The sequence below is a fragment of the Papio anubis genome, chromosome 15 (genome assembly GCF_008728515.1).
Source record: "Papio anubis isolate 15944 chromosome 15, Panubis1.0, whole genome shotgun sequence".
Lineage (NCBI taxonomy): Eukaryota > Metazoa > Chordata > Mammalia > Primates > Cercopithecidae > Papio > Papio anubis.
Window position 1 is genome coordinate 4,716,682 of NC_044990.1, and position 14,090 is coordinate 4,730,771.

At 39.3% G+C, this 14,090-nt stretch overlaps 1 protein-coding gene across 5 annotated transcripts in view; it reads right to left on the reverse strand.

The window, feature by feature from the left end:
- Positions 1-14,090, reverse strand: part of MTMR6 (myotubularin related protein 6) — a 41,919-nt gene that overhangs the window by 8,957 nt on the left and 18,872 nt on the right. For 4 of the 5 annotated variants that reach the window (XM_031655771.1, XM_031655773.1, XM_021929497.2 and 1 more), the window contains 7 exons: positions 12,625-12,782; positions 12,316-12,444; positions 7,494-7,628; positions 6,416-6,529; positions 4,126-4,258; positions 3,315-3,424; positions 2,782-2,907 (listed from right to left, as the gene is read on the reverse strand). In XM_031655771.1, the coding sequence (XP_031511631.1) occupies positions 2,782-2,907; positions 3,315-3,424; positions 4,126-4,258; positions 6,416-6,529; positions 7,494-7,628; positions 12,316-12,444; positions 12,625-12,782 (905 nt within the window). The remainder of the gene's footprint in view (positions 1-2,781; positions 2,908-3,314; positions 3,425-4,125; positions 4,259-6,415; positions 6,530-7,493; positions 7,629-12,315; positions 12,445-12,624; positions 12,783-14,090) is intronic. The other variant, XM_031655772.1, reaches the window with a different exon arrangement.

The window sequence follows — 14,090 nt, forward strand, 5'->3', positions numbered from 1 at the left end:
GTATCATAGGAAAAAGGCTAGAAAAATGTAAACCAAAACTGCTAACAAAGGTTAACTCTAGGTGGTAGACTGAGGTGGATATTTTAAACCTTTTGGCTTACTTGTACATTATTTATATTATTTATACACTACTCTTTTGAAGAAAAAAAACTAATGATAAAAAGACCAATTATTTTAATCAAATCATCTTACTTGAGTTCATGTTCAAATCCAAGTGTTAACATCTATCCTCTTGAATGGACTGACTTTATGTTTTCCTTGCTGCAGCTTCTCTACTTACCCACTCCACTGTAAAAACAGATTTCTAACTTTTTCAGTCTAATCTAAACAAATATTTGTAGTATTTAGTATACTTTATCACTTCATTATACAGTCACCAAGCACATTCTTTTCATAGTGTCAAAACTGCCAGTTTTAGCTTCTCTGAGTTTTCTCAAGCCTCTGCTTTTGGCAGAAGGCTATACACCGATGTGGCTGAGGATGCAGTCGCTGGAGCTCAGGCACAGGCTCCAATCCCAGCTTCACCACTTTGTGTGACCTTGGCCAAGTGATCTTTTGGCTGGAGCTACAGATTTTATTCTGGTCTCTCTGCCATTCTTCTGCACAGCCACGTTTAAAGCATAACTCAGTATCTTTCTCACTAAATGTATTCTTCGGCTTCTCTCAGTGAAGAGCCAGAAAGCAGCACCATCCGTCCTGGCACCTAATTCAGAAACTTCGAAATCATCCCAGAGGAAGACTCCTCTCTTCTATCCCACATCCAGTCCATGACCAATTCTTACTGACTCCACTTTCTTCTCTTTTTTTTTTTTTTTGAGACAGAGTCTCACTCTGTTGCCCAGGCTGGAGTGCAATGGTGCAATCTTGGCTCACTACAACCTCCACCTCCTGGGTTCGAGTGATTCTTCTGCCTCAGCCTCCTGAGTAGCTGGGACTACAGGTGCACACCACCACGCCCGGCTAATTTTTAGTAGAGACAGGGTTTCACCATATTGGCCAGGCTGGTCTCAAACTCCTGACCTCATGATCCACCCGCCCCGGCCTCCCAAAGTGCTGGGATTACAGGAGTGAGCCACTGCGCCCAGCCACTGACTCTACTCTCTTTTTTTGTTTGTTTTTTTGTTTTTGAGAGGGAGTCTGGCTCTGTCACCCAGGCTGGAGTGCAGTGGCCGGATCTCAGCTCACTGCAAGCTCCGCCTCCCGGGTTCACGCCATTCTCCTGCCTCAGCCTCCCGAGTAGCTGGGACTACAGGCGCCCGCCACCTCGCCCGGCTAGTTTTTTGTATTCTTTAGTAGAGACGGGGTTTCACCGTGTTAGCCAGGATGGTCTCGATCTCCTGACCTCGTGATCCGCCCGCCTCGGCCTCCCAAAGTGCTGGGATTACAGGCTTGAGCCACTCGCCCGGCCACTGACTCTACTCTCTAAACATCCCTGGAACCCTGGAACCCATCACTTCCCCCTTCACTTGTGTGTTCCTCTTTTAGTGTGGTGAAATTAAGAACTTTTGTCTCGTGAGTTATTGTAACAGTGTCTACACTGGCCTAGCCTCCATTCCCACTCCCTCTGGCCTTCCAGACACCAAGCCATCTTTTTAAAAAGCACATCTAATCAAGTTACTGTTTGCTTGTTTAAAACTCTTTAATAGCTCCTATTATCCAAAGAGGGGAAAGCCCCATTCCAGCCTTCTCTTCCTCAGGCCCTGACCCCACTCTATTCCTCTGCACCTAAGCCCCCTATTCTAATACTCACTCTGAACTCCATCCATCACACATTACCTGCAGTCACCAAAAGAGGTTATGCTTTGGTTCACACTGTTCTTATCGCCTGGGAAGCTCTCACATGCTCCCCATTTATTACCTAATTTCATTTGGATGTCTAATAAATAATTAAAGCCAAATAAGGTAAAGAAAAGATTCCTTATCATATACTCTCAAGGTAAGCTGAGCATTATTTTCTTATTAGCAGCACTCCCGCTTGGCCTGTCCGAGTCAGTATGTTAGCAGCACAAAATAGTGGTGCTGAAAAGGGACTGGTGATTTTTAATCTTCCCTTGTTTTAAGATGGCACTGTATTTAATAATTCTAAACTCATGAAAATTTTCTAACATCTCTTCATTTAATTATGAGTTAAGATGTAAATTTTGAAAACATAAGTTAATCTGATCACACGTTTAAAAGCAAGCAAATAAAAATCTGATCATACCTTTAAAAGCAAAGAAACAAAAAGTAGGAACTAGGCCTTTATCTTCACAAAGGAGAAAATCTATTCAACCAGAAATTTTATCTTCAGATATAAAACATGGCTAACATGTTATTACACTTACAAATGCAGGTGCTTTAAATAGAGGGTTTCCTTCAGAATTTAATTTTAAGTACTCTCATTTGTGCATTGTTGTATTACATTATTTGTATTTGTTAGATAAAAATGAGGGACAAAATACTAAATATTTCCATTGCAACATTTTAGGAAAAAAAGTTATTTAAATCTAAAGTTTATTGTCAGTGTTAGCACACATGGAAATGTGTCTAATTCACGGTTTCCCAACCTCAACAGTACTGACATTACAGGCCAGAACATTCTTTGCTATGGGGCTGACCCCCCAGCAAAAATTTTATGCATTATAAAATGTTTAGTTAGCAATATCCCTGGCCACTCCCACAGATGCCAGTCTCATCATTTCCTTTAGTGCAAAATTGTCTCCAACACTGCCAAATGTCCTCTGGAGGGACATAAAATTACTTCTACTTAAGAACCATTGGTCTAACCAAATAAATCCTTACCATGAATCCCTTGATTGTCCTGTAGTAGGAATCCAATAAAAGAGAACCCAGGGAACAAACCTGGGAAGTCCTATCCCAACCGTCGGAACAATGCACCAGCACACTTGCATTTTCAACTGTTATTGCCTAAAAAGAAAGATCACATACATTCTAGCAACTTTAAGGTAAACCAATAAGTTCTACTTGAAAACCATACTACCAGGTATTGTGTTACAAAGAAGTGCTATGCCTGCAATGACGTCACAGCAACGATTTCCAAAATATGCAACAAAATACGGTAAAAACAAAAACACAAGCAAATAAACAAAAAACAAAGAAAAAATGCTGCTTCAAAGTACTTAGGAGCATCTTTTTAAGTTTCTACATTAAGTGCTACATGATATTTTTAAGGCTGAAAATAAAGTGAAGCTCATTAAAAAAGTAAAAAATAATAAAAGTTACCTGATGAATAGATACCAGCCCCCAACAGAATGAATCTACTCCTTCCCAATCATTATAGACCCCAAGACCAAACATGAAAGATAAAGTGTTACTTTGGCCAAGAAGATTGCAGCATCCATAACAGCTTTGATATGGCGAAGCCATCCTGAGCTCTCCAAACCGGAGTAGAAATCATTGACGGAAAGCCCTTTAGTGCCATTGACTAAAAGAGGGATAAAAATATTTCAATTAGAATATGGCTAGAGTTTCTGTGGTTTTTTTTTTCAAGATCTTTCTAGATAAGTGAATTAAGAAGACAAAATAAATAGGCAAGACTCTATAAATGAAAAGATGCTATTAAAAGCTCAATAACTGATTCTTGGATATATTTTTCTATTATTCCTGTGCTTACAAAAATGCTCCAATCTCTTTAAAAACATTGTAGCACAAGCATCTAACTAAAAATAATCTTCTATTTTAATTTTTTAAATTCCATACTATGACTGGAATATTTAAATGAACATTACCATAAATTAGTATTTACTGTACTGACTACTCAAGAATATCTATCTAATAACAATTTTTTTGCAAAACCATTAGAATTGTTCTAATACAGTAGCCACTAACCAAATATGGCTACGAAACATTTGAAATATGGCTTGTCCAAACTCAGATGTGTAGTAAGTGTAAAATACACACCTGATTTCTAAGAGTTGTTGAAAAATATCTCATTACTGATTTTTTTATATTGATTACATGTTAAAATAATGTTTTTAATATATTAAGTAAGGATATCATTAAAATTAATTTCACTCGTTTCTTTTTAATTTTTAAAATGTGACCACTGGAAAATTCTAAATTACATGTGACTAGCATTAGATTTCTTTTGGACAAGGGTGCCTAAAAAAGCAAGCAATAATATACCTTCCAATAATTTCTGAAGGCTGGACCTCATGACATGAATATTTTCAATTCCAACAAACTGAAATCTAATATTGGAATAGTTGTCTTCATTTTCATAACCTTTTCCAGCTGCTCTGTTGGCCATTGCATTCAGCTAAAATTAAAAGTTTTAGAAATTTAGAGACAAATTACTTTTCTCTTTTAATTTACCAAAATATCATGAAAATACTAAATAAGCTGTATTTTAGCTAGGAGAGAGTTTAAAGGAACTCATCAAAACTGAATAAGCTACCATCCACGTTTTAATAAGTAAAAATGCCACGTTATTAAATAGTAAAGAAGGAAATAATTAATATGATTGCTATATAATGGAAAGGTCAAAGTTCTCATAAGTTCATGAAACCAATTCATTTATGTTTTTGTCAGTTTTCCATATGTTTGTAATATTTTAAAATTAAAAAGAAATAAATGGCCGGGCGCGGTGGCTCAAGCCTGTAATCCCAGCACTTTGGGAGGCCGAGGCGGGTGGATCCTGAGAAGTCAGGGTCGAGACCATCCTGGCTAACATGGTGAAACCCGATCTCTACTAAAAATACAAAAACTAGCGGCGTGGTGGCGGGTGCCTGTAGTCCCAGCTACTCGAGGAGGCTGAGGCCCGGGGAGAATGCGTGAGCAGGTGGAGCTGCAGTGAGCGAGGTCGGCGCCACTGCCTCAGCCTGGGCGACAAGCGAGACTCCGTCTCAAAAAAAAAAAAATAAATAAATAAATAAATAAATGTCTCCTATCTAATTTTTAAATGATTCAGTTGAGCAGAGCTGGCTGGGGGACTTTTCTTTTACAGAATGAACCTATAAGTTTATTTCAGAACAAGCCTAGAGCACTGATCATTCTGAGAGCCACAGGGACCTGAAAATCAGATCTGAAATATGCTTCAGATTACTTGAGGTCTTCTATATGAGAAATTATTGGAGGCCCATACACCATATAATATGGCATATAACCGGCTATCGAGATACATCTCTGAGAACTGGGCCAAAAATAAACTGGTCTCCAGGAAAAAACAGATTGCTCATAGGCCCATGGTCTTTAGCTATTAGATCAAAATGTTGTCAGTGGTCCCCTTAGGATCTGTCATGCTCAATTCTTCCAGGCTAGGATTTCATATAGTATGTTAACACAATTTATTAAAAATTCTTATGAACGTGGATAAAACAGAGCCTAAATTAGAAGAAAAGGAGCTCTTCATTTTGTGGATTTGACCTCAGTTTGGTAACAAGTACAGTTAAATTGTATCCTACTGACTGTAAAATCTACAGTTAGATGTTAAAAAATGCTTCCACATTACTACTTGATTTACATTTAACTAGTAAAACAATCAAAGAATGATATATTTTCTGTGAAGATAATTATATAAATAAGAGCTACGAGGTCCTGAAAAACAAATCACTGTATCAGACCTCATCTTCAAAAATTCTCATATTACAATAGCCTTTTATATCTAATATTATCTAAAAAGTGTTCTAGAATTTTTCTTATAAGAGATATCACCAACAGTCTCAACTCCTGTCTTTTATTTTTAATAAAAGATTATCAAAGTTATCAATTTCCATTTTTAAATAATAATTATTATTATATATATTTTTTGTCACTCAGTCTGGAGTGCAATGGCACGATCTCGGCTCACTGCAACCTCTGCCTCCTGGGTTTAAGCAATTCTCCTGCCTCAGCCTCCCAAGTAGCTGGTACTACAGGTGCCTGCCATCGCGCCGAGCTAATTTTTTATATTTTTAGTACAGACGGGGTTTCGCCATGTTGGCCAGGCTGCTCTGGAACTCCTGACCTCAAGTGATCCACCCACCTCAGCCTTCCAAAGTGCTGGAATTACAGGTGTGAGCCACTATGCCCGGCCAAATAATTATTTTTTTTTTTGAGACAGAGTTTTGCTCTTGTTGCCCAGGCTGGAGTGCAATGGCGTGATCTCGGCTCACCACAACCTTCACCTCCCAGGTTCAAGCGCTTCTCCTGCCTCAGCCCCCTGAGTAGCTGGGATTACAGGCATTCGCCACCATGCCCGGCTACTTATGTATTTTTAGTACAGACAGAGTTTCTCCATGTTGGTCAGGCTGGTCTCAAACTCCTGACCTCAGGTGATCCACCCGCCTTGGCCTCCCAAGTGCAATTTACTCAATCTCTTCTTCTGTTTTCTAAATTATCTTTTGTGAAATTGCATAATGATGAGAATCACTTCTAAAATAGTGACCATTCCCTTCACAAAGCTGCCTAAAAGCCACTTGCGTTCTATATTGCTCACTCGCTTTTTCTCATTGCTCTCTCTTATTTTCTCATCATTCCGGATTTTTGAAGAAATCCTCACTATAAATCTGCCAATGTCCTTTTGTGTAGCCCACCAGCTCTGCATGCGACGCTATAACAAAAATTAAAAGTAATGTTAGCTATTACCACTGAGGATTTTAATTATTTTAGTTTCAGGATCCTATATGAATTGCTTGTTTAACTATGTTAATAAACAGATGGGACTCTGACATTTGTCCCAATGATAACAATTTGGCCCCATAGCACAGATGCCTAAGAGAACCCAAATTCCTGTTCACTATTTACAATTCTCTGGTTCAAACTGTTTCCTGACTTAACTGTTTTCCTTATTTTCTTGAATATTTCAAGCTAAAATCCATTATTTTAGCATAAAAATGTTTTGCCAATTGAAAATTCTACAAAAAAGAATAGTAAGAATTTAGAATGGGCGCAGTGGCTCATGCCTGTAATCCCAGCACTTTGGGAGGTCAACTGAGGTGGGTGGATCATTTGAGGCCTGGAGTTCGAGACCAGCCTGGCCAACATGGTGAAACTCCATCTCTACTAAAAATACAAAAAATTAGCCAGGCATGGTGGTACGTGCCTGTAATACCAGCTACTCAGGAGGCTGAAGCAGGAGAATTGCTTGAACCGGGCAGGCAGAGGTTGCAGTGAGCCGAGATCACACCACTGCATTCCAGGGTGACAGAGTGCAACTCTGTCTTAAAAAAAAAAAAAAAAAAGAAGAGTAACAATTTATTTTTCACAACACACATTTTATTATTTCTTCACAATAACATAAGATTTAAATACTAGCAAGAGTTCTCAATATACAATTCAGCTTTCCTGAAATTATATATATCAGAAGACATAAGAAATCACCATGAGCTACTCAGAAATTGGTCTTCTAAATTGGTATCCTTTAAATAAAGGATTGATTTCCTTAGTATGATTAACCTTAGTTAATTTAAAACTAGGATTCAGATATTTTATATATGGGCAAGTTTATTAACTCTCATTAGTAAAGTAATAAAGATAATTAAACTAGCAGACTGTACTGTATTTAAAATACATACTTTTGGCCTGGTATCCATGACATACATATAGCGATTAACTGGATTGGCTTTACTAATGGCTTGAAGCAAGTGTTCATCCTCCAGGCACCTGGCACTGAATCCAGAGAGTGGTTGACTACATCGACAAATGGCAGCCTATTTTTTTAAAGAACAGAAAACAGATTATGCAAATATCTCTAAAATGTGTCTTTAAAAATGCTTACAAGAAAAAAAGCCAAAAGTGTTAAAATCAAATATAACAATTAGAAGGCATTAACTTTAAGATCCTCTTTGAATTAAATACTACTTCAATATCTTGACATTCTCTAAGTTTTCCCAATATTCTCTTCTCATAAGAAAACTACCTCCTTATCTAGTTTGATTAAAAAACCCTGAGTCCTAAGAACTAACACCCAGTCAATTCTCTGTTAAGTAACCTTCTGTTAAGTAACTTTCTGTTAAGTAACCTACTGTTAAGATGCCTGCATTCTGCGTTCCATTTAGATTACAGGATACTTCCAACTGACGTTCAAGTAAAAGATTAGTCAATAAAAATAGAACAAGAATTTTTAAGTAGCATCATTAGAACTTTTACTTTCTAAAGGCTTTAAGATCTCTAATTAGAAATCAGCAATCTTAATATAAAATGAGAAAAATAAGCTTCAATTCAAATTTGGGTTAAAATACAGTCAATCGAATAGAGCAAGAATATCTATAAGTAGTGAATGGTTGGATTCATTATTTACTGTTTTTTGTTTGTTTGGTTGGTTTTTGAGACAAGGTCTTGCTCTGTTGCCCAGACTGGAATGCAGTGGTGCCATCACAGCTTACTGCAGCCTTGACCTCCTGGGCTCAAACAATCCTTCCAACTTAGCCTCCAGAGTAGCTGGGACTACAGGAACACACCATTGTGCTTGACTAATTTTTGTATTTTTTGTTAAGACGGGTTTTTGCCATGTTGCCCAGGCTGGTTGTCAACTCCTGGGCTCAAGCAATCTGCCCACCTCAGCCTCTCAACATGCTTGAATTACAGGCATAAGTCATCATGCTCAGCCTACTATTGTTTAAAGTCCTAAAAAAAGATTTAAAAGATTTAGACCCATATACTTTTTCTCCAATGCAAAACAAAAATACATACAAATTCACACAATTGCATATTTTAAACTCACAAAATAAAACCATGAAAATATGATAAAATAGTAGAAAATGAGTATTGCCTAATTAAATTCTTTTCAGACCTACTTTCTGATTTGTTAAGTTGTTCACTGAATAACTATTTTCAGCCCAACTTTCCAATAAACAATGTTTACACATATGGCTGTGTCAAGAGAGGCCATAATCATTTAACCTCTCTACGATTTATTTGTGAAAAGTAGATTAGAAATTTCTGTCTAAACCCTTACCCCTTTGCCTCTGCTCCTTCCCAAAATCCAAGTCAGGTTCTAATAAAGAAAGTTAAAATGTATAAAACCACAGGGACAAAGAGAATGGGAAAAAAGACATAGAGATGTCAATAAAATTTGGGGAGATGATAGCTGACTAGCAAGTGATACCCAATTTTACAGGACAAAGAAAGCTGCTAACTCCCTTAAGTCAATAAGAAGCAAGGTATTTTGTGCAGCAAAATCCCAAAAGGCTCAAAACCTCTGAAGGCTTGAGCAGGGATATAACTGAAAAAAAGGAGAACTGGTGGAATGTTTGCAGGAGGGCTAGCTAAGACCATCAGACTCTCCCTTACCTTGAAGACAAGGTTTATTCTATGATGAGGATGAACCTGAAGACTCTATAGACAATACACACAGCTGTGGGCAGGGGTGAAGCCCTATACTCACAAAAACTAGGAGCATTAAGTAAAGTCTACGTAACAAAATGTGAGATCCTGCCACCACTCTTTTCACCCTTGGATCACGGCCAGATTTACTATACACATTGGGACCAAAATTAGAGGTTTCTTCTTTAAGGAAACCAACTTATACAACAGAAAGAATCCCAAAGCCAGGCACAGTGGCTCACACCTGCAATCCCAGCATTTTGGGAGGCCGGGGCAGCTGGATCACCTGAGGTCAGCAGTTCGAGACCATCCTGGCCAAATGGTGAAACCGTACCCATCTCTACTAAGAATATAAAAATTAGCCAGGCGTGGTGGCACATGCCTGTAATCCCAGCTACTCTGGAGTCTGAGGCAGGAGAATCACTGGAACCCAGGAGGCAGAGGTTGCAGTGAGCCGAGATTGTGCCACTGCACTCCAGCCTGGGAGACAAAGTGAGACCTTGTCTCAAAAAAAAAAAGAAAGAATCCCAAGATACAAACCATTCCTGCACACAAACTTCAAAACAGCTTAAATATGAGAAGTTGGCCAAGAAACAGGTATTTGAAAGACATGAAAGACAAAAACACTAAATAAACAGAAAAAAATGGAACTCTTAGCAAAACAATAACTAATGTGGGAAGCATGTTTTAAAACTTTAACATCCTCAAAGAACTAAAACATCACATCCAAGAATAGAAAACTATCTTTTTTTTTTTTTTTTTTTTGAGATGGAGTCTCGCTCTGTCGCCCAGGCTGGAGTGCAGTGGCCAGATCTCAGCTCACTGCAAGCTCCGCCTCCCGGGTTTACGCCATTCTCCTGCCTCAGTCTCCCAAGTAGCTGGGACTACAAGCGCCCGCCAACTCGCCCGGCTAGTTTTTTGTATTTTTTAGTAGAGACGGGGTTTCACCATGTTAGCCAGGATGGTCTTAATCTCCTGGACCTTGTGATCCGCCCGTCTCGGCCTCCCAAAGTGCTGGGATTACAGGCTTGAGCCACCGCGCCTGGCCAGAAAACTATCTTAAAAAATTTCAGAAAATAGGAAAAGCTCTCAGATATTAAAAACACTACAGGAAAAAAAAAAGGATCTAAGACACAGACTGGAGATAAGGTTGAGGAAATCTTCCAGAAAATACAAAAAAATGAAAAATAAAGGAGAAAGTTTTAAAAAAAGAAAGTAGAAGTTTATTCTACAAAGCCCAATTTTCAACTAATAAATTAAAAGTACAAAGAAAATTAATAGAAGAGAGGAAACTATCAAAGAAATAGAGAAGCGAATTCCCAAAATTGAGACCTGAGTTTCTGGATGAGATTTAAAAAGACATTACTGTGAAATTTCAGAACAGGCAGGGCACGGTGGCTCACACCTGTAATCTTAGCACTTTGGGAGGCCTAGGTGGGTGGATCACTTGACATCAGGAGTTCAAGATCAGACTGGCCAACATGGTGAAACCCCATGTCTCCACTAGAAATACAAAACCAAGTCTCCACTAGAAATACAAAAATTGGCTGGGCGTGGTGGCAGGTGCCTATAATCCCAGCTACTTGGGAGGCTGAGGCAGGAGGATCGCTTGAACCCGGGAGGTAGAGGTTGCAGTGAGCTGAGATTACGCCATTGAACGCCACCCTGGGCAACGAGCGAAACTCCATCTCACACACACACAAAAAAAGGAATTTCAGAACACTGGGGAAAAAGAAGATTCTAAAGGTTCTCAGAGAAAACAAAACCAGGTCACAAAGGACTGGGAGTCAGAAATGGCATAGAATTCCTCAACTTATTTGCTGTGAGACAAGGAAGTGACTTACCCTCTTTGAACTTCAGTTTCCTACTTGAAAGTTACAGGTAATTAGTAAAGCCTACCTTACAAAGTCAGGAAGACATGCATAATAAAGCATTTAACATACAGTGCCTCCTGGCCTTCTATTAGCAGGCTACAAAGGTTAAGTTTTACTAATATAAGCAAACCTTATTACAGCATCTCACTATAAAGATTCCTCCTCCACTGCTTCATGTTGCAAAACCCTTTTGATTTGAGTTTACTATTAAAATGGGACTCTGAAAAGCCCTTGGTTCTCTCCCTTGTCTCAGCGGTCATCTTATCAAAACTAACTGGTTTTCCCAAATATAAGCAGAATCAAAAGAGAACCACAGGAAAGAAAGAGGATCCTATCTGTTAACTAATTGTATTATTTTCAAGTCACTGCTGGAAGGAAGGGAGGGTCAAGAAAAGATGACAAGGCCGGGCGCGGTGGCTCAAGCCTGTAATCCCAGCACTTTGGGAGGCCGAGGCGGGCGGATCACGAGGTCAGGAGATCGAGACCATCCTGGCTAACATGGTGAAACCCCGTCTCTACTAAAAATACAAAAAACTAGCCGGGCGTGGTGGCGGGCGCCTGTAGTCCCAGCTACTCGGAGGCTGAGGCAGGAGAATGGCCTGAACCTGGGAGGCGGAGCTTGCAGTGAGCCGAGATCGCGCCACTGCACTCCAGCCTGGGTGACACAGCGCGAGACTCCGTCTCAAAAAAAAAAAAAAAAAAAAAAGAAAAGATGACAAGAAGTATGAAAATTTCTATATTTGAGTAGTTTTGTTTTAAATTTGCAAAAGTGTAATTAAACAAAAAGCCAGTGCTTCTCCATTAGCAATCTTTTAATGTAAAAAATAGTGTTCTTGATCCGGGCAGTGGCTCATATCTGTAATCCCAGTATTTTGGGAGGCCAAGGCAGGCAGATCACTTGAGGTCAGGAGTTCAAGACCAGCCTGGTCAACGTGGCAAAACCTCGTCTCTACTAAAATTAGCCAGGCATGGTGGCATGTGCCTGCAGTCCCAGGTACTCAGGAGGCTGAGGCACAAGAATTGCTCGAACCAAGAGGTGGAGGTTGCAGTGAGCCAAGATCGTGCCACTGCACTCCAGCCTCGGCAACACAGCAAGACCCTGTCTCAAAAAAAAAAAAAAAACAAAGTGTTATTTAAGATACTTAACCCTGAAGATGAGTTATACTTTATTTCTAAAATCAAAAGAAAAGCATCCTACCTCCTTATCTTGATGATAGTAGGAAAGAACTGGGAATCTTCCCTTGCTCCGGAACTTGGAACTACCAACAATGATGGGTTTGCTTGCTATCCGGGGAACATACAGTTCTCTGGGGTACGTTTCACAAATCTGTAAATATCAAACCAAACATAACCATTGTATCTCAGTTCAAAACCTCTTTAAACACCTTGAAACCTTATTAAACGCAAGAACAGCACATTTCAGTACACAGACAACTTGCTATGCTGACACTCTCTAACCCTCTGGTATTAACATTTTCTGAATTTCTCCAAAACGTTGTTAAGGTACCTTATAGTCCCGGTTGGCATCAGACAACTGCCAGTGAGAATTTGGCACTCCCATCCTCTTATACTCCTCAGCGAGATCAATGAGCTGCCAGCCTTGTAGTCGTTCTGAATCATTTTGTTTGGGATTATAAGAAAATGCATAGAGATCTTCATATTTTGCTACAGAATACAAAATTTTAAGTGTTAGGTGCAATTTATAAGACATACTACAAATAAATGTAATTTTTCAGTTTTTTCCTTCATTTTTCTCTTTACAATCTTCAAAGAGATGGCTAATACCTGAATATATTTGATATTCAGTATGCAAATGATTATACCTAAAAAGCACACATATCAATCTGAGATGGGATTTTTTGTCATCAGCAAAAGTAAAGCTAATAAATACAGTTAGACTTACATGTTAAATCCTCTACTGCAGTATTTCTTTTTCTTAAAAGTAAAATTATAAAGACACTAATAGACATTTTCCACTAATCACTTTCCCAAATGAGATGTAAACTAGACTAACGTTATAATGAGAAGCTAGAGACAGCATGTAGAACATGAAATTGCATTATACATCCCTATCGGACACTGTCGACTAAAAACAGCAACTGTTGCACAGAGCTCTTGAGGCGCTTTGGAATCATCTTTACTAAAAACTCTGGCTTGAGACAATGGGATGTTACAGGCTTATGTCCTCAGAGAGAAGAATGAACAAAGACCTGCTCTGAGACCACTCTTGTAGGCAGCAATCCAGACTGCTCAACCGAAATTCAGTCCAACATAGAATTCAAGTCATGCTGGGGGAAGGAAGTCACCAGATCCACAGGGCATAAGTAGTGATAAGATTCTTCTTTAGTGGCTCACGCCTGTAATCCCAACACTTTGGGAGGCCAAGGAGGGTGGATCACAAGGTCAGGAGTTTAAGACCAGCCTGGCCAAGATGGTGAAATCCCATCTCTACTAAAAATACAAAAATTAGCCGGGCGTGGTGGTGGCTGCCTGTAATCCCAGCTACTCAGGAAGCTGAGGCAGGGAACTGTTTGAACCTGGGAGGCGGAGGTTGCAGTGAGCTGAGATGGCGCCACTGCACTCCAGCCTGGACCAGAGAGTGAGATTCCGTCTCCAAAAAAAAAAAGTTCTTCTTTAGGACTGAACTCAAGCTTACTTCTACTCAAATAGAATCCACCCTCTCTTGTTTCTCTGCCCAGCTTCTGTATCTCCCACTCAAATCTATTAAATATTTTAGTCCCACTGCTACCAAAGGACCTTCACCTTCCTTAACTTTTTATTTTGTAATATCAATTTCCAAGTCATTCTCTTTGATTATGAAATACCCTCTTAAAAAATATGTTGTGCGGCCGGGCGCGGTGGCTCAAGCCTGTAATCCTAGCACTTTGGGAGGCCGAGACGGGCGGATCACGAGGTCAGGAGATCGAGACCATCCTGGCTAACACGGTGAAACTCCGTCTCTACTAAAAAATA